Below are 22,171 nucleotides of genomic sequence, written 5' to 3'. Positions count from 1 at the left end.
ACTGATTGGCATGCATACACAAGCACAGCTGAAATTTGTTTCTGCAGCAGTTAACAACTTGTTGTAAACTTATCACTAGCTGAGAGCTGGAATGGCGAGGCAGTGGCTAGCCTCAAGGTGCAATTCCATTCATTCCTATATACCAAGAAACCGAAAAGCATTTTAATTTGACAGATTCCATGGGAAGATAAGGATTTAACACGACTTTAACTGATAATGTACAGATGAGGTTTTTACCTTAACAGGTCACAACAAGAATTCTTGCTTTTGCATTTTAGTGGCATGCATTTTCAAGGGAAAGATGCAAAGCATTTGACAAATCCTTGTAAAAACATATCAGAAAATAAATCAAACAAACACCCACACTGGTAAGACCAGTGGGCAGCAACTAGCGTGGAGGTGCACAAACACGGTGAAGTACATGTCAGAGCAGGAGCTCGCTTTGAGCTAGACGCTCGCAGACTGATAGTTACCTGGGCCCGTCAGTAAAGACATTTCACCTGTAATCTGAGCAGTCCACCATCTGAGATGACGGCAGATCTTCCCTGGATCCTGAGTCTGAAGATAAGAAGCTGTAGATAAGGTGCTAACTGAAAAGTAATGAGAGAAGACAAGGGTGGAGCATCAGGTCAGATATCCCTGCATATCACAATACCACAGTCACCAAGGGGCCTCTGCTCACCCCCTGTGAGAACATCCCCAACCTGCTACTGGGGTCTCTCAATTGAAAATCGACTTCGTAATAAATATAAATAACCTGAAAATGACTGAGAATGAATACATATCATTAGCCGCTAAATAGTAGTGCTACTTGCCATTTTGAGTCAACAAACATGAAAGTGAATTAACCTCAACCTCAGCTCTGTTCCAAACCAAACCAAATTTGATCCACACTTTCTCTTTGCTGGTCACTTAAAGCAGTCTGACTGTTCAACATCCCATTTCCTAGAAAACTCAGCAGATGTTTTTTTTATGACACTCAGTCTGCCAAGTATCTCGGTGAGGACAACTGAACATGTGAAGAGAGAGGGAAAACTGCGTTGACCGGACTCCCTTTATCCCTCCTGAGAGGAAATTTTATGAACTCACTGGGGAAAGATAAGGCTTCTCTCTTGATCTCTCATATTACAAATTCCACAAAAATCACTGCACTAATCCCACACCAATGTGTTAACACCTAAAGCTAAGAAACACCTGCCAGAATTCACCACTGTGAACCTAAATATGAGCTACCAGCTGCCATTTTGAAATTAGAGATGGCTGAATTTAGGGCATTTTCATTTTGGAGGATTTTCTTTTTAGGGGGAAATGTGGATACATTTGCACTTCTGGGCTTCTTTATCTGATTCCCTTCTTTTTTTAACATTAGAGGAAAAATCTAAGTCATGCAGCAGACATTTGCCTTGAGTTTGCTATTTACAAAAGCAGACTTCACCATGGTCACCAGGCCTGCATGTTGGACATGGAGAGAGCAAAACAGAATCATTTCCTATTTGAAACCTCATTATGTAACTATGGGATAGCTATGCAAGCTGGCGTGCCACCCTGAAGTATCCAGAGATTTTGCTGTTAGATAGGTTATGCAGTCTCATGGCAGATAAGGGGGCAGTCAGGACGGAGCTTGTTAAAGGGTCTCAGTTTTGACATTACTGGGGAAACACAGTGATCAGCTCAGAAGGAGGCATTCCTAAAAAGTTAACAGGCCAGTCCAGACACCACTGACAACATCTGTCTAAAGCACAAAAAGGAGAACTGTGTGGAGACACGAGTTATTTCGTTTGTAAGGAAGTGAAAATAAAACCAGCAGATGAACCCTGTCAATTCCGAATGCAACAAGCAAAGCTGATAAAACCACAGAAACCTTGTTTAAAACTGAGGAAAGACAGATTCATTTTTATGTTGGTTTTATCACACATATTTATCACAGTATGCAGTAGAGTTTTCCCCTTTCCATGGCAACATCATGCTAACCTACAAAGCTAACTGCACTCCAAATTAGTGTTAGCTAAGATGGTGAGAAGCCTACAGTTAGCCTTAGCTCAAACTAAAAATATATATTTAATGTCTTTTTTCCTAGCTGCTACCTGTCACTGAATATTATCTATCCCGACAAACCGACATCTTGGTAATACTTCAGATGATCAATGAGGCAGTAATAAATACATTGATGATGGAGAAAGAAGCTACAAGCTAAACTCTGCTAAAGCTAAAGCTAGCTAATTGTGGGTAATGAAACCGGTAAAGGAGTATACTTTCTAAATGTAGCAGCCTATGGTTCCTTCTGACAACCTCTCATTTTGTAATTTATGTAATACCAGTCACAGATATTACGGCTTGTAACGTTACCATATACACAATATACTGGGATCCATAAAAAACTGCCATTATTCCTGGAAGTCGTCTAATTCATCCTGAAAAGAACGAGAAACACAAGACACTCCATCCATCCATAACTAAAATTCTCTACAGCCTCTGTAAACTCACACATGTACATTTAATTTACTCTTAAAGTATTAAGTACATATCCTATAGTATATTTACCATGCTCACTGCAAAAGCTTGATGTGGATAATCGGAAAATCGGGCTCTAAAATAAAACACGTTTTATCGAAGCGTGTACACTGAGGTTACGTTTACTGTGTTCACTATCTTAGTTAGCATTGTAGTTTGTGAGTATGAAGGGGGGGGAGGGTGTCTTGCAAGTTATTGCATTTCATGGTACGCCCATCAAATAGTTTTTCAGATGTTTTACTGCATATCAAAAATGCCAACCCTGAAGCCGCTACTGGAGGATCATCCTCTGGGGACCAATGATGTGCAAAATTTCATGGCAGTGCATCCAAAAGCTACTGACATTTTTCGGTCTGCGCCAAAGTTGTGGACCAATTTTGGCATGGAGCTATGCTGCATGTGTGGCTAATAACGTGGAAAATAATAACCCATACAACCTTTGTTTCTGTGCACAGTTTGCCAGCTAGATCACAGTTCAACTTCACAGCTTCCTTACTGCTCTCTCCCTTTGCATGCAGATCCGCATGTGAGTTACTCTTCCACAAAATGTCAGAGTTATTGAAGATCATTAAAGAGACACAAGCCTGGAATAGCTCTCTGTTGCACTTGAACAAAAATTAAAAAAAAAATGAAAATCAAGTCAGGCACAGGCTTCTATCTAAGCCTGTGAAATCCAGCACACAAAAAAGGGGAAAATTTAAGAGTGTTCCTCAAATGGCCATATTCCATTTTCTCCCCGACGCATCACAGTGGTGTGCTCACCTAGTAACTGGTAAACACACATCAACAATGACTAAAAAGCATTAATGAACCCTGAAATATTCTCCAAAGAAAACAGTTTAAGTGTTGCCACTTTGCAAATTCTGAGGACTATCATCACCGCTTACTGGGGCTGTGTTCACGCCATGTATCTGCTTTAGTTACAGCTTTACTGATTTATTGTGTCAATCACCATCACTGGTGGAGAAAAGGTTACGCCAAAACAACACAACGTACGGAGTCCTTGGCTGACTGGCTAACACCTGACCAAGATAAAGAGCTAAAACTAATTTGCAGAGATTAGAATCTGCCATAAAGTGTCTATGACCATAACCAGGGGCCAGAGCTCAAACTATAACAACAGAGGCAAAGACCACATGCATGTGTGACACATGCTTATAAAGACACTGAGAAGTCCAGACGTTCACTCAGACTTTATATGCAGGGCCTCAGGGTGCGCTGCATATGTGATACTGTTACATTGTTTTTGTCTGTGATGTAGTCAGTGTCAAGGTGGTGCTTGACAGGTGTTCATCTAACTACTTGACACATGGTGGTACATCATGAATTATTGATTAAAACAAGTTATAAGTAGGATCAGTTCTTTGAAACTGGAGTTATCTCTATCTATCAGATATCTCTATTGAGATTCTGTATCTTCTGTTGGCCTATTTGTTCACAATCGGGACAAAATGCCTGGCTATTTGGGGTCCATATACCAAATGTGTGTTTTGAACAAAACTAAATATTATAAGTTGGTGGATGTCCATTTGTGCACATGCAGTACTTAAGTAAAACACTGAGGTACTTTATTGTATGGTTTCAATTACGAGCTGTGTTTTAAGAGAGAAATTATTAAATTCCGTGACATACAGTAAACACTACAGTTGGCAGTTTATTAGACCTAAGCTAACATTATATATATTCAACTGAATTCTCTAAAATGATCGTACAGTTGAATCTGAAACTGTTGACACAAAAACATTCTCCAAAAACAGAATAATCATCACATTTATGAATGATTTAATGCATAACTGTTGGATTAGAGGCTGACATCAGAATGTATGGCTATATGCAGTCACCACATCCTTTGCACTCATATTACATACAGAACACACAGAGAAGACACATAAATAATTTGTTTGTACAAGTAGCGAACAGGAAGTTACATTTGCTTCACCAGGACCAGCTTCAACATTGAACTGAAGCTTGCATGTTAAGACTAAAACTCTCTCCCACTGAACTTCAGATTTATGGACACTATGGATGCATTTTGGTCTTTTGAGCATCTTGTCTGTCTGCATTTTCATGTCTTTTCATTTTGCATTGAGTACTTTTAACTTAATTTTGTTGATAAATCTTTCATTGTTTTACTTCAAATGCAGATGTTTCACATGTAACCTGGTGTTATAACTGACTTTGTTTCTAAGCAGGGAACACAACACTGTAAACGTATATTTTCTGTTGCAGTGTAAAGGCTGTTCAAACACAACATTTTAAGTCTGAAAACTAAAGCCATGAGCTGAAAGTCATTCTTTGGCTCACACATAGGTATTCACGTATTCATTATAGCTGCTTTAGGTAAGAGTTAATTATTTTAAACCATTGGTTTTGTGTGACAGACAAATCCTTCCTATAGCTCTCGACACTGAACATTTGAAATTGCCCTCAAATGCCCATTTTCTCTCAATGTATGTTAAGTCTTTATTAGTATGTCAGAAAAAGCAAATACAAAAACACCCAACCATATCTGTGACACTGACTCAAGTCTAGACCCATAGTCTATACATTTACCCTGAGTCTTCGGTGTAACTGTGGGAGGAAGATACCCCTTTACAGAAAGCTGTGCCTGTGCTACATGGCAGCGAGATGACTAAGCATGAGACCTGCTGCCTGTGGTGCTGTGCAGACATGTTCCATTCTGTCAGAGGTTTGCAGCACATAGGCCACATTTCACACGGTCCCCTAACTCATGGCCAAGTGAGACGGAGGCACTGCTGACAGCGTATAATGTGCAATTAACCACCGAGGCTGCAACTGCAATGTACAACCTCATTTTACTGAAGAATGGATTCACCGTTCACAGTTTTTTTTGGTACTAAGAGCTCAAGCAGTGGATCTACTGTGGATGATGCATTAAGAAAAATAAAACATGCATTCAAATAACTTGTTTTCATATAACGGTGTTTGTTTGTTTTTGGCAAGTCGAACTGAACATAAAAGTAATTAATATATTAAATATGATTGTCACTAAAATTAATAGCAGGTATTCACTGAATATATAAGAAAACCCTTCTCTTTAAGCCACCCTCTCAGTATCACTGAGCCCATTGACTGTGTGTGTGTGTGTGTGTGTGTGTGTGTGTGTGTGTGTGTGTGTGTGTGTGTGTGTGTGTGTGTGTGTGTGTGTGGTCTGAGAGTGGAAAACTCTAAGGTCCCTTAAGTATTGTGCGCCACCTACTGGTGTTTGGCAGAAATTACTTTGCTGGTGTTAAGCATAAATATCTGAGCTCAGAAAAACAACACAAAATAAAAACAATAAATTATTTTACCATTTATAATCAAATCAAAATGACTAATTTTTTCTCCAAATACATAGATGATTTCAAAAATTCCTTTATATAGTTTCTATGTTAATCCTCTATTGCATCATATCCCGAAATTAATTAATCCATACACTCAGCCAGATAATTTAGGTTGTTGTGCACCCTCTTTAGATTCTCTTCTGTACATCAACATGTATGCTGTGCCTCTGAAAGACAACATCATTAAACATTATTAGACCAAAGGAAATTTTAGAAATAGAAATAAATAGTGACAATATAACCACAACACTAGTGTTAAAAGGCAACATGACAGACAAGATGGATTTCCTCTGGTTAGGAGTTCAAAAGTTTAAAAGCCCTTCAGATAAAAACAGGGTCACTTAAGTCCTTTAAAGGACTTTAATCTTAACTGAGGAGTAGACAATAAGGTTTCATCTAAAGATCTAAGGTGTTTCCCTAAGAAGGAAGATAAAGTTTCATGATCTCAGTGGAAGTAGAGCGTTTAAGACTGTAAACGTTTTAATGAAAATCTTAAAATTAACTCGGGAAGTTTCAGCAGGCATCATTAGGAATGGCGTAGCTGTTGCTGCAAATTACATGGTTCATGTATTCATGTAAGGTTCGTGTATAAATAAATTGAAGGTGGGAGACTTTCAAAAATGTACTTTAGAAGTAACATGGGTGTGACATAACGTTGCATTCTCCATACAAAACACACATTTAAAAAAATAAAAATAAAATTGATGTTTAAAGCAATTTACCTGTATATGTCACCATACGTACTTTTCACCTCTTCCCAGGAAGCCTGTGTGTTTGAATGAAAAGCCAGAATTAATCCCATAAAAATCAGAATACAAAAATACTGCACCTCTTCAACAACTGAAGAGTAAAGACAATGCATTTACAAATCTATAAATACCAAACTTCAGCCATTTATGCTAAAAACATCCTAAAGGCTTTGAAACATCGATATACATAGGAGCCTTCATGTCCTAATACACATAATGCATAATACTGAAGTGTTAAATTAACAAATATTTAAAAAGAGTTAACTGCATTAAGCTGAGTAGGATTTTGGCGTACTTCATGCACGTCGCTGTCATCTGCATAGTACCAGCGCTGGTTCCTCCAGTGACGCACGTAAGCAGTATAGTGGCCAAACATTGCAGTCCCAGAGTGCACTACCACTGCGTACAAAGTGTATATGCAGTCATTCTGGAAGAACAGTTCAAGTTATAGATGACAAACAAACACAATATCCAGATAACAGATTGGAAATACAATCACCTGTGCAAAGTCTGTGCAGAACGCCTTCTTAACAATGTCATGAAAATCAAAGGTTTCTGGGAAAGTAACCCTGCAATCAAGCTTTCGGGTGTAACCATGGCTGTTTCTGAAGCGTTTCAGGTGAATGCACAGGATGGGAGGCAGGGACAGCAGCCTGACAGCCTGAAAGAGAAAGAAAATGTCAATGTGGACAAATCCTAGTTGGAGGTCTTGGGGAAACATTTAAGTCAATCTTCACCTGTTCAGATGAAGTCTTCTTTTCACATGCAGAACAAAAGCAGCAATTTATGCCCCTGAGCTCCTGTTGCTCGAAGAAGGAGTTCATGCAGCTTTCCTGAAAAGGATAGAAATAGCCTACATAAGTTTGATGGTTTGATCTTCTTAAAAATAAAAGGATGGCTTTTATTGCAAGAGCTAGATGGGAAGATCAAGGCCATTCTCGAGTGTGTGTAAATGTATAAAAGCACATCAACAACATTATCGAGTATTCTTTTAAATCAAAAGAAGAAGCTGCACCAGAGTGTTGTGATCTTCCTTTATGTGTAGGGGCAGGCTGAGATGATAACTGCTCTGAGTCTGGATGGAGAAGCACTCCAAACACCGTAGGTGCGTCTCCACAGAAATCTTGTACAAATCCTGGATTTTGCGAGCCTGGCACAGAAAGCAAATAAAAGGTGAACAAATGTGATGTGCTTTAATGGGAAAAATAATAAATATCAGTGATTAAAGACCAACCAGGGATTTGTCGTCCATCTGCTGCTGTATAAAGTTCAGGAGGGCGAGAAACACCTCGTCGGCATCATGCTGCATGTTAACTACAAAACAAGAGCCCCGTTGTCACCTGCTGTGATTTAAACCATATCAGTGTGAGACATTGACTATGTAAGTTAGCAGCTCTTACTTCGAACACAGTTTCTGTCCAGACAGTGGAGGAAGTCATGATGTGGAGCAGGCTGAGGAAGGTCGCTCCTCATGGCTGAGAGAACACTCTTTAGCTGCAGGGGGACATTGTGACTGTCCACACCAGTTGCTTCCCACCTTGTGCAATTCGTAAACCCTTATTAATGGATTTTGTTTCTAACAGTTGAGACAGGCAGGCTTGTTTCCATAACTGTACATTGGACCCTCCTAATAAGTCAAGATCAAAGTAAAAATTGTTGTTCATTTGCTTACTTTTCTAGTAGATCTCCTAGTTCCCAAGTAGCAGAGAGGGTCTGCAGTAAAGTGTTAACACAGCAGGACAGGTGGTAATTATTGAGCCCTCTCATTCCTGTGACAAACCATCAGAAATGTTAACAAATGTTAATGTAACGCCAACCTAAACACAGGACCAAAGACGCTAGAAACAAATTAACACACGCAGCAAATAATTGAACAGATACCTTAATGACACCACGGGAAAAAAAGTTTCTCTTTTCACAATTTCACAAGAGTAATGCACGTACAACTGGTTATATTTGTCATTATCTACTTACCATAGCGGAGGTCCGACAAACCAAACGCCGAGGGCGGCCTGTACATCCTGGTTTGCATCAGTAACGACTGTAGTACAGACCTTACAGTATCCCAGAAGGTCTCCAGATTTGGGAAGGCTACATGCACCAGTTCGGGGACCGAACTGGAGCCAAACGTTTTGCAGTTAGTCCGTCACCCCTCGCACCCACAGCTGTTCGTGTTTACTTTCGTTTCACACGTTGAACGTCGCGCAGCTTTGGTGCGATCGAAACTTACTGTCGTCATGCGCAGAGCAAAATGAAATAGAAAAAGCATTTCCCACAGAGAAAATGCGCAGCCAATGCTTCGGCACGGAAAGGGTTTTTTAAAAAAGCAAGAGTTTTGACTGAAGTGGCTACAACGAAATGTTGCTTCCTTATATACGAGTTAGGCAAACGTCAAAGCCAGTCAGCCTTAAAACTTCAAAGGTAACAATGTGACGCCGTTGGTGACAGCATCGCTGTCATCCTAATCGTTTAACTTCTCCAAATCATCAACTTGGAAAAGTATAAAAATCTTAAAAAGGAAAAGAAGATATTTAAAAAGCCGCGTACAAGCAATTATGTCATTTTTAAACGGAATATTTTTGAAGCGTGAACGCTGTTTCTAGATGAATCTATACCGAAGTAGCGCCAGCAACGTACAAAAGACGGAAGTCATAATACCAATAATGATGATAATATTAAAGATTAGGATGTCATGTTCCAGCATTCACAGTAGATGATGTGAAGGCTGAAGCACGGGGTAAGGCTCCACATTTAAGCAATAAACCTGTTATATAAAACATTCACATCTACTTATCAAATATTAACATGATAAACAAATGAACTCCAGTTACCGTTTAAAACAATGTTAGATTCAACACTGTGAGCCTCTATGTAAATTTTTGTATTTCTATTTTTATAACTTTTCCTCCACTACATTTATTTGGCAGCTTTATCTGGTGGCAGGTGTGGACTCTCAACAGCCTACAGTATATAATCAACTTACATATTATGATGGACAGTATTATTATGGACTGACCAGCTGTCAGTTATACATGCTGACAATCGGCACCTTCACCAGCTACTGTTTTTTTCTTTACATCAAAACAACAGATTTTTATCCATATTTGTTTTTAGCTTACATCCAAATGGGATGTGACTTCACACTAAAGAGTTCGCACTTTTCTATTGCATATCCCACGACTGTTTTTATTTTATTTTTTGTATTGCTACTAAATGAAGGCCCAGTTTGTGAATATTTTTCAGCCTGTGTACTTGAATTAAACATCATCCCTCTGCTTTTGGTGGATGATTTTTTTAGGCAAGCACCTGCAGTTGTACCAAGTTTGTGCACTTCTACCACGTGGGATCAAATTTGTGAAATCTGTATTCTAAAATGTCTATTGGTTATGGCTATTAAACTTATCCTTACCTTCAAGATAAACACTTAAAGTATGTATTTACCTGAGGAGAATTTATAAGAAAGGCTTAGAAAAATGCATTGTGAAGAAACTAGGTAAAACCAGGTAATAAAATCCTATGAATAATGTCCTTGTTAGGGGTAATATAATTGACTTTTTTATAGGGTCGCATGTTCTCCTATAAATAACACAAAGTGCCTGAATTAAATGAACGTTTATGTAATTATGTTATAGTTATGTCATTATGTTCAGTCTTTTACAACTCTTTGACCTGAGTAAGAGTCTGATGATACGGTGCAAACATGGTCCTCCACATCTGTTTGAGCAGTTGAAGAAGTTTCGAAATCCACATAAATGAAGATGGAAGAGCTGCAGAGACAGGACAGTACGTAAATGCAAGAACTTACTCCTAATTTAATGCCGTATACTTCAACAAGCCTAGTGATGAAGCTGAGATACAAAGGATGTTTAACCCAACCTGGATCCATTTGAACAAAGACCATGTAGAGAAGGAGAACGACCAGAAAGACTTTTTGGAGAGGGAATGTTCCAGAACTGCACATCAGGAATTTTCTATACACAAATCTGATGATAGCTTTCAGTTTATGAACTACAGCACCTGTAAAAGACAAACATACTCAGAAAGTCTGTCTGCATTCATTGTTTGTACTTAAACTTGCCGGCCACCATATTAGGTACACCTGTACAATCTATTGCAATCCAATACAGCAGCTTTGCTATGAATTCTACTGAGTTGTAAAGAAGTGCATTATGAGAAGAGGTGGAACCGTTGGATTGCATTAGATTTTACATGTGTACCTAATAAAGTGGCCAGTGAGTGTATATGACTTATTGAAATGCAATTAATCAGAAGCTGAACTGAAAGACAGAAACCCAGTGACCTTGTGTTGAGACAGATTGTGCAGCAATTGAGTCCGGACCACAACCAGGATTTACGGGTGGTTCCAGACTCTGCTTTTCTTTTTCTTCTACAACATCCAGCGCCGTCTGTCTTTGGTCTTCTGTGAATGTGCATTTTCCAACGTCACCAACTATGAACTGCCGAGCCTCCTGTGTGTGTCCAAGAGGAATGAGGACGTGCAGCAAGTAGAGCTCTGCCACTGTTCCAAACCCCGACACCCTGCTGTTGGACAGGCAGTGTAGCCAGACTCTGGCTGCCTCCTGCATCACAGCAGGCTCACCCACCTTAGAGTAAAGAAGTATGCTGCCAAAATGAGAAAGTAAGTCAGTTGCTTTTTTTGCCACATATAATGGGAAACTAAATATCTTGGGCGTTTGGAATATTGGTCAGATCAAAGATAGAGATGATGCAAATGTGAGTTTTGGCTTTTTCACATTTTACAAATAAATAATATAAGGAAATAGCAGCAAGATTATTTGATAAGTAACTTCTGCTTTATTTTACTCTGCTTTCTATATTTTCTTTTAAAGATTTTGTCATTTTATTCACGCTTGAAAAGAAAATAATTTCAAGACGATGAAGAGAAAAAAAAGAGAAAGAAATTCCTGCATCATGCCATCATTGTCATCGGGCTATTCAACGATGTACAAGTTGCAACATTAGATGTGATACTGATGGCAGTTTTCATAATACAGCAACATTGTTAGCACATCAAATGTAAGAAAAGAACAATAACATGTCAGCTACTTCTGTTTCCAAGATGTCAAACTGTTGAAATGCAGTTAAAATTCTAAGGATCTACTAAAAAATTTGCAAAAGACCGAAATGTTCTGATGAGCTAATCAATTATTTGACTAGTTGTTTGAGTTCCACTCACCACATCTGCATGATTTTAGCAGGTATTTCCTCCTGGTGTTCATACTGCTTAAGGACCCAAGAGAGGACACTGTGCCACTGGTTCAGCTCAGCCAGGGCCTGAATCCCTAAGATGCAGAATCTAGCTCTAAACTCTGCACACCTTAGCAGACAAAACACATAAACACACAGCTGTAAAACAGATATTCAGGCTGCAGGAGGATTCATATCGATGATAAGTGTTGGATTCAGAAATCCACCTGCTGTCTTCTTGCTCCACGTTGTCGAGACTCTCCAGGCCTCTGTCGCACGTATCAAAGGCTGCCTGGAAATCTTTGTGGACCATCATTTGCTCTGCAGCCGTGTCCAACATGCTGCAGGTGTGCAAACACGTAGAAGAGGATGGAGGGCTGCAGACTGAGCCGAAGCTGCGTACAGGAGCCCCACTAGTACAACAGTTGCTCATGACCCTATGACAAATTTAAGACCCCATACAATTAAAAACACAAACTATTTGCAACACTCCGCGATACAAATGTACCTTTTAGTTGCTTCATTTAGAGCTAGAAGCTATGTCAACCTGCTCGCACGGTTGAATGCACATTGTACGTTTCTCGAGATTTTGTTTACGAACTAGGATCTCGCTAGCTTCCTGGATTGAGACGATCAGCCAATCAGACGCCGTGATGTTTAGTTTCAGGAAAGTAGCCAATCAGATTGTAGTTTCTTCCAACACTGAATAATTTTTTTTTTTTTTACTTATAAACACGTGTACGCGGCGGTGTGTGCTACTGTCTGGCTACCCATTGTTAAAAAACGAATTAAAACTACTCGTTTGTAACGTAAGTTTAATGTACTTTGTTCATTGTAATGTAACGGCGACGCTGCGGATACTTGGCATTTGGGCTTTGATAGCTTTAAAGTCATTAGTAATTAGAGCTAGCGGGCTAGCAAACTGTTTATTTAGCATGCTAACGTTACAGTGTAAAGCTCGAAAACTGTTTTTTTGAGCTGTTGTCTCTTCAAAAGAATATGACGATATATATTTTGGATAAGTGGATAAATGGATGATGTATTATATATGTTGTATTAATGTATCGTTAATTATTGTTTTGATTTGTTTCATATACTTATTAGTTAGTGATTCATCAATTCATAATAGTGAATTTGGATTTTGTGTTTTTAAAAGTCACTCAGTTGTCAATGACCAAAAATCAAGTAAGCATAATAAAGATGCGTCAGTTTAGACAGCTGTCCAGTATTTGAAACGTTCTGCTTCCTACTGTTTTAGCTAAGAATACATTTGCAAACTGTAACCTACTTTGATATATAGCAAACACTTATATTTGCCCTGTAATGTTTTTAGCAAAATGTGATGAAGAGAAAAATAACAGTTTCTATAACATGGTCAACAAAGTTCCTAAAAATTGTATTATTGGTGTTTTATTATTATTCATCCCCAGAATATTCTTATAATGGCAAAAAGCCTGCGTAGCAAATGGAGGCGAAAGATGCGTGCAGAGAAGAGGAAGAAAAATGCTCCCAAGGAGCTGGCTCGTCTGAAACAGGCTCTCAGTTTGGACAAAAAAGGAGAAGCTGTCATGACTGACATGCAGGAGATCGCCACGGTGGTGCCAGGGGACAAGATCAAGAAGCAGATGGATGTGGATATGGCAGCAGTAGAGGTTGATGGTGAGTGATTGGAGAATAAGGTCCTCGTGGGAATCAACTATTGCATTTTAGGTGTTCGTAAAGCGTCTGTAACTTCTGGAGATTTGCCTCATAAATACAGTTAGCTAGATTTTAGTAATGTTTTGTATTATTCTGAGTCGATTTACAAGTTGTCACAAAGAACTGGAACTTCAAATTTAACAGTGCGGCTAACAGTATGGTTTTAACGAAATCATCCTAATCGTACATTTATTTCTTAAAGTATGTCTCCTTTTAGCCATTCATTGCCATTTCTATTTTAGATGGGAAGATGGAGATGGAGAACAAACGCAACAAGAAAACCCAGCTGGATGAACATGGGCAGTATCCTGTGTGGATGGGCCAGAGGCAGGCTAAGAAATTGAAAGGCAAACGGATGGCAAAAAAAAGTGGCCAGGGTAAGAAGAAAAAGGGTATCGCCTGGTAAAATCGAGGAAAACAAAAGACTTTTGCTTTAAGCAGAAACACGGCATCTTTCTTGTGCTCTTTTGTACTTGAGACCTGACCCATTTCTGCATTGCATCTCATGTTGTGTAGTGGGGTACAAGATTCATGGTCGCGCGACAGAGCTTGTAATTCTAATAATTCACTTTAGTAAAATGTTTGTTGCTATAAAGTAGCTGCTCCATTTTGATTTCAGTGCATCTTTTATGAAAACAAGACTTGTGAAAGTTATGTCTGACTTCAAAGTGCCTTGTTGTATTATATCTGTTAAGTATTTCCATACTCAAATCTGTAGTATTATTAACTGTGTTACATTGTTTTTTTTAATTTGTTGGTCATTTAGAGCTGGATAAAATTAGGTAAATAACAGTAAGAATATTATTCTGATATGAATGCATATTCTATGTATTCTAACTGATAACAAAACTACGATTCCATTTCAAAAAGTCATTTTAATATTTCCTGACTATTGAGATGATAATCACATAAAGATCAATAAAATATATTACATTTGTAAGTACAAACAGCACAATGAATATTTCATCAAATCCAATCGGTTCATTACAGATAAAAAAAAAAAATATTGGCACTATTATATATCCTGTTTTGGATACTCATTGCTACAGATCCAAAGCAAAATATTACACAGTAAAAATATTGAAATTGGCTAATATAAAGGTTTTCTGACAGTAATTGTACCGTGATTTCTTTATAAATAAAGGGTTTAATTCTTTATGCTGAACAAACTGCTTTGTTTATGTGACACTTTTGCAAAAACTGCTTCAGCCCGACACTCATTGGATCAGCTCCACGTAAGCGGCTGGGAACAGGCCGACGCGCCCATGACACTGTCCTTTCCACCAGCCTTCATCAATCATCTCTATGTTGGTGATGATGTCATCTGGGTTGAAGGAGATCTCATCGTCTGCCTCTGTAAAAAGCAGACCAAAGGATTTTTGTCCTTGCAAGTGTTAAGATGATTAAATGCCAAAATATGAAGATGTGAAGACGCTTCTTACCTCCCTGATAGTCGTAAATTGCTCTTGCCGTCTTGGCAGTCATCGCATCTTCGTAGTCATTTTCCACTAACGTAAAATAATGCAATTGAAAAGATGTTTCATACATGAAAAGTATGAGTCATTTAAATTAAACATCTAACGAAACAACTAAATAACAGCTGATTCGATCATACCCGTTTCTGAAGAAGGAGGAGCTGCTTGAGGGAGTTCCTCATATTCCCCTTCATCTGTTTCTGGAGGAGGAGGACCGGCGAGTTCATCATACTCCGCTTCATCTGTTTCTGGAGGAGGAGGACCACCGAGTTCGTCATACTCCGCTTCATCTGTTTCTGGAGGAGGAGGAGTAGCTTCAGCGAGTTCCTCATACTCTGCTTCATCCTCCTCCATCACTGTGGACCTGTACGGTAATGGTGGAGCCTCCTCAAGGAAATCTTCTGAGCGTGGAGGCAAAGCCGGGGGCTCTTCATATTCTGGTTCATTCTGAAAATGTCACAAAATATTTAGATACACGACTTCTAACCTACAATTTCAACATGACCTCACGCTAGTTTGTATAACCATGAGGTTCAAGATGCAGAGCTACAGTAAGCATCTTTATCTTTTCATTTGCTCTTTCATTGAATCGGTGTCTAACCTCTGGCTCTGGTTCATGTTTTTCTTTGACCTCTGGCACGTGGTGGTGGGCTCTAGGCGGTGGCAGGTCATACTTTGGATCCAAATCTGGGATAGGAATAGGTTTTTTCACTCTGCTGCTCTGTTCCTACAGGAAAAAACAATCACACAGTGACACTTGTCACTAGCCTTAAACATTGTTTTACTGCATAAATATGACCTGAAATGTTAACGTTAATCCTAAGATTAAACGTAAATGAGAACTTAGACTTTATAATGGAAAATAATCCTAACCTTGGCAAAGGTATGTGACCTCTTATCAATTAATTCAAAAGGGAACTTTGAGAACTGTGAGAACAATCGGGTGTGAGTCTGAGAGGCCCCATCTTATTGAAAAAAGACAAATCTGGGTCTTGACTATCAAAGTCTCATCTAGAAAACACAGGCTTGTAGACGTGTGTCAAGGCTCAAATGAGATTTCTGAAGCCCTTAGAAGAAGAGTGGTTGATGCTCATTCGGTTGGAAAAGGTTTTAGAAAGAGTTTGGACTCGAGCTGACTATCAAACTGACTGTGTACAAATGGAGAATATTCAGCACAACTGTTTTCCTCCATTGGAGTAGTCGACGAACAAAGATCATACACTAAGAGCAAAGTGTGTAATGGAGCGGGAGGTGTAGGAAACTAATGGCCACTCTCTCTCATGAGTCCACCATAAGAAGAAAACTGAAAAACAATGGTGTGCAAATAGGAAGCTACTGCTCTTCACCCAAAAGGCCGTGGATAGCAGATGGAAATGTTCTGTGGAAGGATGACAATGTCAACGCTTCTATCCAGTTTGCTGAAACACTACAAAAAGTGGATCATGTAGCAAGACAATGACCCTAATCGCACAAGTGGTTTCGCCAAAGAAGCAGAAGTGTTTCGGAGCTGTGGAAAACGAACATGCATCACTAAGCTGAAGCTGTTCAGTGAGGACAAATGGGCTAAAGTCCCATACAGAGCTAATGAACAGTTACCTGAAACGTCTAGTTGAAGCTAGTGCAACACAAGTATATGTAAGACAACTTAAAATCAAACTTTGAACAGAAGAGTTTTTAGAAATATTAAAGCTTCCAAAAGCAACTGTATATGCATATTGACCATTATTTGCTTTTTACCTCTTCACACATACAGTATATAATGTGGTGCATATTTATACCTGCTGTTTGCGTTTGGCGTCTTCTCGCTCTCTGTTCTCTCTGGCCTGTCTCCTCACTCTCTCTTCTTCCACTTTCTTCCTGTTCTCTTCGTCTGAAGCCTTGGCCATGCTCTCAAAACGAAATTTCAGTTTTCCTGCACCCACACTTGCTGCACAACACACACAGAAATGAATACACATAAAGTGCCTGAGCAACGAGCACTGCTTTTCTTACAGTACCATTCACAATGGACAACAATTCAACATCTTGTTGTGAACTCACAGGCCTCCAGTGGTTGGGTCTTTTCATAAGCAGTAGTTGGGGACTCCATGTCTGAGAAGCCAGCTGCACTCTAGTGGGAAATGTAGTCATTTAGAAAAGAGACCGTTATTGTGCTTTGTTTCAGTCAACAGACTAGTGCAGTAATTATTAGTCTGACAGTCAAATGCCAGATATATTGGACCTGCCATGAATTCTATATTTAAAAGGTTACATTTTCTCATTAGAAACATTAGAACCACCTCTTCTTATTGGATTGGATTGCAATTATGCCTGATCGCTGCATATCTCAGCCAACAGCAATACCTCAGCTCTAAGTTGGTCCGATGTAGAGACGGATGAGGTTGATCTGTGGTTTGATGGAAATCTCTGATGCACCACATCTCAACACACTTTCTATACTGGGCCTTAAAATTGGTGACATTTTGCACAAATTTGTTTTCACATTTCACTATATCCAGATTGCTCTTACATTGACGCACACATGGAAGCGTGTACAACCCTTGTATTACTTTCCTGCTTGCATTTAGTGTTTAATATCTTTATGTTACTCTTATTTCTTTTGCAGCACAAGCTTTATTTCGTGATCATTTGAATCTATTTTCCTTGCATCAACGTGCATATTCCAATGTTTTTTTTGGTTATTCATTTCCAAAACCAGCCTTTTTTACTTTTCTAAAATTGTGATCTATATTTTTAACAAAACCAACACATTTCCCAGAATAAACCACCTAATATTTAAGCACTGCTACCCACCTTATCCATGCGATCTTTCTGTACTCCATACCGACCTCCAAATCCTTCGGAATAATCTAAACGGAAACACATTTGTTCAGACTAATGAACTATAATGAACCCGCTGATGTTTTAATTCATGCACATGTGGGTGATGTCTGACCTTTTTGTGACTGATGTTTCTCTGTCTCACCCTTATAATCATACCCCAAAGCTGCTTTATCTACTTTCTCCTTCTCCACTCCAAACTTTCCTCCAAATCCCTTTGAATAATCTGGTGAAAGCGAATAACAGTGCACCAAATGATGAAATCCCATGTTTAAAAAAAAACAAATCTCAAAACAGATGCATAGCACTACCTAAACTCACCTTTCTGTGACTGATGCTTGGCAGTTTCTCCCTTATAGTCGTACCCCAAAGCAGCTTTGTCCACCTTCTCCTTCTCCACTCCATACTTTCCTCCAAATCCCTTAGAGTAGTCTGGTATAAATAAGATGCAAACACACAATTACGGGTACTTTTAAGCAAATTGTGTCAATATTCACAATTGCTACGATATAAACTCACCTTTCTGGGACTGGTGCTTCTCCGTTTCTCCTTTATAGTCGTACCCCAAAGCAGCTTTGTCCACCTTCTCCTTCTCCACTCCATACTTTCCTCCAAATCCCTTAGAGTAGTCTGGTAAAAATAGGACGCAAACACACGATTACGGCTACTTATTAGGCAAATTGTGTCAATATTCACAATTGCTACAGCTTAAACTCACCTTTCTGTGACTGGTGCTTCTCAGTTTCTCCTTTATAGTCGTACCCCAATGCAGCTTTGTCCACCTTCTCCTTCTCCACTCCATACTTTCCTCCGAATCCCTTAGAGTAATCTGATGTGGATTGCAAATAAATTCCGAATATGAGGTGAGATTTTTTTAAAAGGAAAATTGTGCACTGAATGTGAGACGACCCCTTTGATGAACAGGTAACCTGCCTTTCTGAGAAGCATGTTGCTGCACCTCTCCTTTGTAATCAAAGCCCATGGCAGACTGCACAGAGACAGACTTCATATTAAGATGTAAACTGTACATTGGTGTCCAAAGACACTACTATGAAAATGATCTGCTTTGAATAATAAGTGTTTTGAAAGATACCAACTACACACAAAAAGTCTTTTTCCCTGAAAAGCTTTAGAGCCGGAGTATGTGAGACCACTGGACTTCTCACCCTATCAACTCGGTCCTTCTGAACTCCAAATTTCCCACCAAACCCTCTTGCAGCATCTTTCTGGGAGGAGTGTTGGTCGACTTGTGCCACATAGTCATGACCCACAGCCACCTGGATAGAAGAGATACGCTTATAGACAAATTCAACTTTCCGCAGTGGATGCAGAAGAATAAACAGACCAAATCTGGTAGGAAATAAGATGAACATCAGTTATTTGTTAACCTTGTCCATCCGGTCCTTCTCAACTCCAAACCTCCCTCCGTATCCATAGGAGGCTTTGGGAGTTTGCTCCTTCTGCTTCACCTGCTCGTGCTCCACAGCCACCATGTTTCTGAGGTCTGCAACACTGGGTCAAACAGGGTCAAGCATACAGTTACCACCGCGTGCTGTTAATGGCCGTGCACACACATGCAAATACTCTGTCACTTAAAAGGCCGACTGCAAGTGTGAACATGTTCAAACTTAAACTTAACACCCAAACAACAAATAAACATTTCAAGACAATGAGTAACGGGTATCAAAACATGTTTTTTAAAACTTACTAGGCAGCTCCCCTTTAGCAAATGTAATTTTTAAGTATTTCAGTTGCTAATGATTTATTAAAACTGTAGTGAATAAAGCCTGGCAGAAAAATGATTAATTTTGATCACAGTCTAAAATGTTCAGATAAGTCTTTCTATTTAGTGACTTTATTTCTTATAAACCAGGATTTAGAAGACAGTGATTTGTAAACTTGGTGTCAGAAAGGTACTTTACAATAAATTCCAACATCTTGCTGAAGTACTCATACTGTAAGTTAAGACCAAATAATGATGATTAACCTGGTATCTTTTCAACTGACTATGTAAAGAACAGAATAAAAAGTTCCCAGGGCTCAATGTGATGTCATTTAAGTCCTTGTTTTCTCAGATCAACAGTCCGTCAGTACTGTCAAACTGTGCTTCTTTTTCACGGCGTATAATTTACACCACGGTAACCAGCTCGGTAATTCACACAACATCGCTATGTTATTTAAGTATTTATTTTACTTGTTTTTGTGCTAACGCAGACTATAGCCGCACACATACTGTACATTAGCCATAGATCAGCTAATACTGGCTTAGTGCAGAAACATCTGTATGGGAGTGTGGAAAGTGCAGCACAGTAAAAACAAACTTACTCTGGGATATTTTAGAAACATTGTCTGCAAAGTTTGAGGACCAACAAACACATTTTCTTGCTTGATTGCAGGATTTAAAAAAAAACTGTGCCTTTCTATGTTCACAATAAACAAATGACTATTGTATGATGTTGGAATCAGATTTGAGACAATGTGCATTCGCAATTAACACTGAGCATCTTTAGCACGAGAACTTTCTTCATAATGAATCTTATTTATTAATGCACTAATACTTACATAAGTAAATGAGACACACTATTTTTTAAAGAGACATTCATGCACTTGCAAAAACAGTAGCCAACTCCAGATACTTTAAACAGCCATACTCTGCAGAGAGTGACTGAAGCAAAAACCATCACTAGGAAACTTAGAAAACCACTTTGCAAAATGTGACTCTATCTTAAGTGGTACTGAAAATAAGTGGGCAAGTCCTATTCTTAAATTCAGCATTAGTGCCTGAATTTATGCCGTCACCATGTCAGCAGTCAAAGTGTCGGCATCATCATCATATATTACCCATATTAGGAGACACTAGCTGTCTGAACGCCTGTGCTGCTCTCACTTCCTCTTCCTGTTGCAGCTCAGCACCAAGTCTGACCTGCACTTCTTTGCATCTTCACATAAACTTTGCAGTGATCCTTTTTTACCTGATGTGTTCCTTACGCCCAGAGCCCTCGATGGTCTTGGCTCCCCACCTCTGCTCCTGCTCGGACACGTCATTCTGAAACACAAAGTGCAAGAGACTAAAAACCAAACGACACAAGACACCCAAGAGAAAGAGATGTCGAGTGAAAAGCTAGTGGGCAAGGAAACATTTTCTTTACACGTACCTCAAAGTCTGGGTCCGTCTCCCATTCTTCCTCATCTGTGGCCACCTTCACGCTCACATTGTGGCCCACAACTGACTTCCACATCTGTAAGAAATAAAACAATAAATAAGCCACACAAGTTCCTACATCCTCGAAGCATTAGGAGTAACTAATGTGTTCACAATTGCACACATTTAAATGTCTGTGCACAGACCAACTGTGTTCGAATGAAGGCAAGAAAAAAAGAACTAATGCGCAACCACAGCTCTGACAACCATTTGCAGAAATCCCAAAAAGGAAGTGAAGTTATTTTCAAAATGAAACTTCATTTCCCCCTAATGAAACATTTTAGGGTCTTATGTTGTGACAAAAGAAATAATATCAGGACATGTAATTTAATTCTGATCCTCTGTAAGAAACAAACAAATACAAATCTATGAGGAATCAATGCCGAGATATTTTATCTCTACTATTCAAAGTAGGGTAGTAACGCAGGTGGTGATTGTTAGTACTAGAGATGCAGTGCAGAAACACTTAGAAATAGTACAATAGTTAGAAATACTACAGTCTCTGCAGTCTTACTACATTATTTTAGCACTTTTACAGTCATTCATGTGGCGTCTGAAAAAGATTACTTATGCCACATTACTTTTAAAGGTTTGTAGTAACCTACAATAGTTTGAGCTACTTCCTTGAAATAAAAGAAAAATAAATAAAAAGACGTTTGTTCACCAAGTGCACATACAGGACTGTTAGAGAGTTAATGTAAGAACACGTGACATTACCTTTCAGCTGTCAGGTCGATGTGTCGGGGTTTATCTCGGTTTCACGGTTGTCCTTCGCTCAGCCTGCGGCAGTGATGGGCGGCCAGTGAGCGAGCATACCGCGCACGCGAACGCGCGTCCGCGTTAAGCAGTAAATGTAGTCCGGAATTGGTCAATCGGTCAGTAATAACAGACAGTTTTAGTATGAAAAGTATTTGTTTAAATGCATTTGATTTTTTAAAAGGAAAAAAAAAACTGCTGCGCTTTTGAGCGGAAATCGGAGTCTGATAAAGCGATAACAACAATAAAAAGTGACCTTTAAATGCAGAAGCTTCCACAAAGACTTGACAGACCGGAAATAATTATTGCGTAAAAGTGCTCAATAAAGTGCATTTATTTACTGATGTAATACTTTAAAATTTCCTACGAAAGCTTGCATAAAACATTGTTAAAATCAGCTGCATTTTC

General features: G+C 39.1%; 4 protein-coding genes across 6 annotated transcripts; 1 reads left to right on the top strand and 3 right to left on the bottom strand.

Moving 5' to 3' along the window:
* Nucleotides 1-571: 571 nt before the first annotated feature.
* On the bottom strand, nt 572-10,052 carry usp18 (ubiquitin specific peptidase 18). Of its 2 annotated transcripts, none has more exons than XM_067490031.1 (10): nt 8,579-10,052; nt 8,277-8,373; nt 8,005-8,141; nt 7,839-7,918; nt 7,620-7,754; nt 7,342-7,437; nt 7,104-7,265; nt 6,900-7,031; nt 6,578-6,621; nt 572-590 (listed from the first exon to the last, which is right to left on the bottom strand). In XM_067490031.1, the coding sequence occupies exons 1-10, from the start codon at nt 8,634-8,636 to the stop codon at nt 587-589; spliced, it is 945 nt and encodes a 314-aa protein (XP_067346132.1). In that variant the 5' UTR covers nt 8,637-10,052; the 3' UTR covers nt 572-586. The 2 variants fall into 2 exon arrangements, with proteins under 2 accessions (XP_067346132.1, XP_067346131.1); XM_067490030.1 differs by lacking the exon at nt 572-590 and adding an exon at nt 4,277-6,022.
* A 148-nt stretch (nt 10,053-10,200) lies between these two features.
* On the bottom strand, nt 10,201-12,467 carry pex26 (peroxisomal biogenesis factor 26). Of its 2 annotated transcripts, XM_067490033.1 has the most exons (6): nt 12,360-12,467; nt 12,040-12,249; nt 11,802-11,942; nt 10,905-11,227; nt 10,481-10,621; nt 10,201-10,371 (listed from the first exon to the last, which is right to left on the bottom strand). In XM_067490033.1, the coding sequence occupies exons 2-6, from the start codon at nt 12,243-12,245 to the stop codon at nt 10,259-10,261; spliced, it is 924 nt and encodes a 307-aa protein (XP_067346134.1). In that variant the 5' UTR covers nt 12,246-12,249; nt 12,360-12,467; the 3' UTR covers nt 10,201-10,258. The 2 variants fall into 2 exon arrangements, with proteins under 2 accessions (XP_067346134.1, XP_067346133.1); XM_067490032.1 differs by having other exon boundaries at nt 12,040-12,418.
* A 20-nt stretch (nt 12,468-12,487) lies between these two features.
* On the top strand, nt 12,488-14,679 carry llph (LLP homolog, long-term synaptic facilitation factor). The gene is made up of 3 exons (XM_067490038.1): nt 12,488-12,621; nt 13,243-13,471; nt 13,753-14,679. Exons 2-3 carry the CDS (start codon nt 13,255-13,257, stop codon nt 13,914-13,916), a joined length of 381 nt encoding a protein of 126 aa, XP_067346139.1. The 5' UTR covers nt 12,488-12,621; nt 13,243-13,254; the 3' UTR covers nt 13,917-14,679.
* Nucleotides 14,366-21,992, bottom strand: hcls1 (hematopoietic cell-specific Lyn substrate 1). The gene is made up of 17 exons (XM_067490029.1): nt 21,725-21,992; nt 20,961-21,044; nt 20,778-20,851; nt 19,194-19,317; nt 18,972-19,082; nt 18,739-18,793; nt 18,524-18,634; nt 18,325-18,435; nt 18,127-18,237; nt 17,921-18,031; nt 17,779-17,834; nt 17,026-17,095; nt 16,764-16,912; nt 15,587-15,712; nt 15,126-15,432; nt 14,953-15,018; nt 14,366-14,864 (listed from the first exon to the last, which is right to left on the bottom strand). The coding sequence occupies exons 2-17, from the start codon at nt 21,042-21,044 to the stop codon at nt 14,728-14,730; spliced, it is 1,803 nt and encodes a 600-aa protein (XP_067346130.1). The 5' UTR covers nt 21,725-21,992; the 3' UTR covers nt 14,366-14,727.
* Nucleotides 21,993-22,171: the final 179 nt, after the last annotated feature.

This window comes from Channa argus, chromosome 21 (genome assembly GCF_033026475.1).
Source record: "Channa argus isolate prfri chromosome 21, Channa argus male v1.0, whole genome shotgun sequence".
NCBI classification, from domain to species: domain Eukaryota; kingdom Metazoa; phylum Chordata; class Actinopteri; order Anabantiformes; family Channidae; genus Channa; species Channa argus.
The sequence above is the reverse complement of the archived record's forward strand: the minus strand, read 5'-3'. Positions and strand labels throughout refer to the sequence as shown.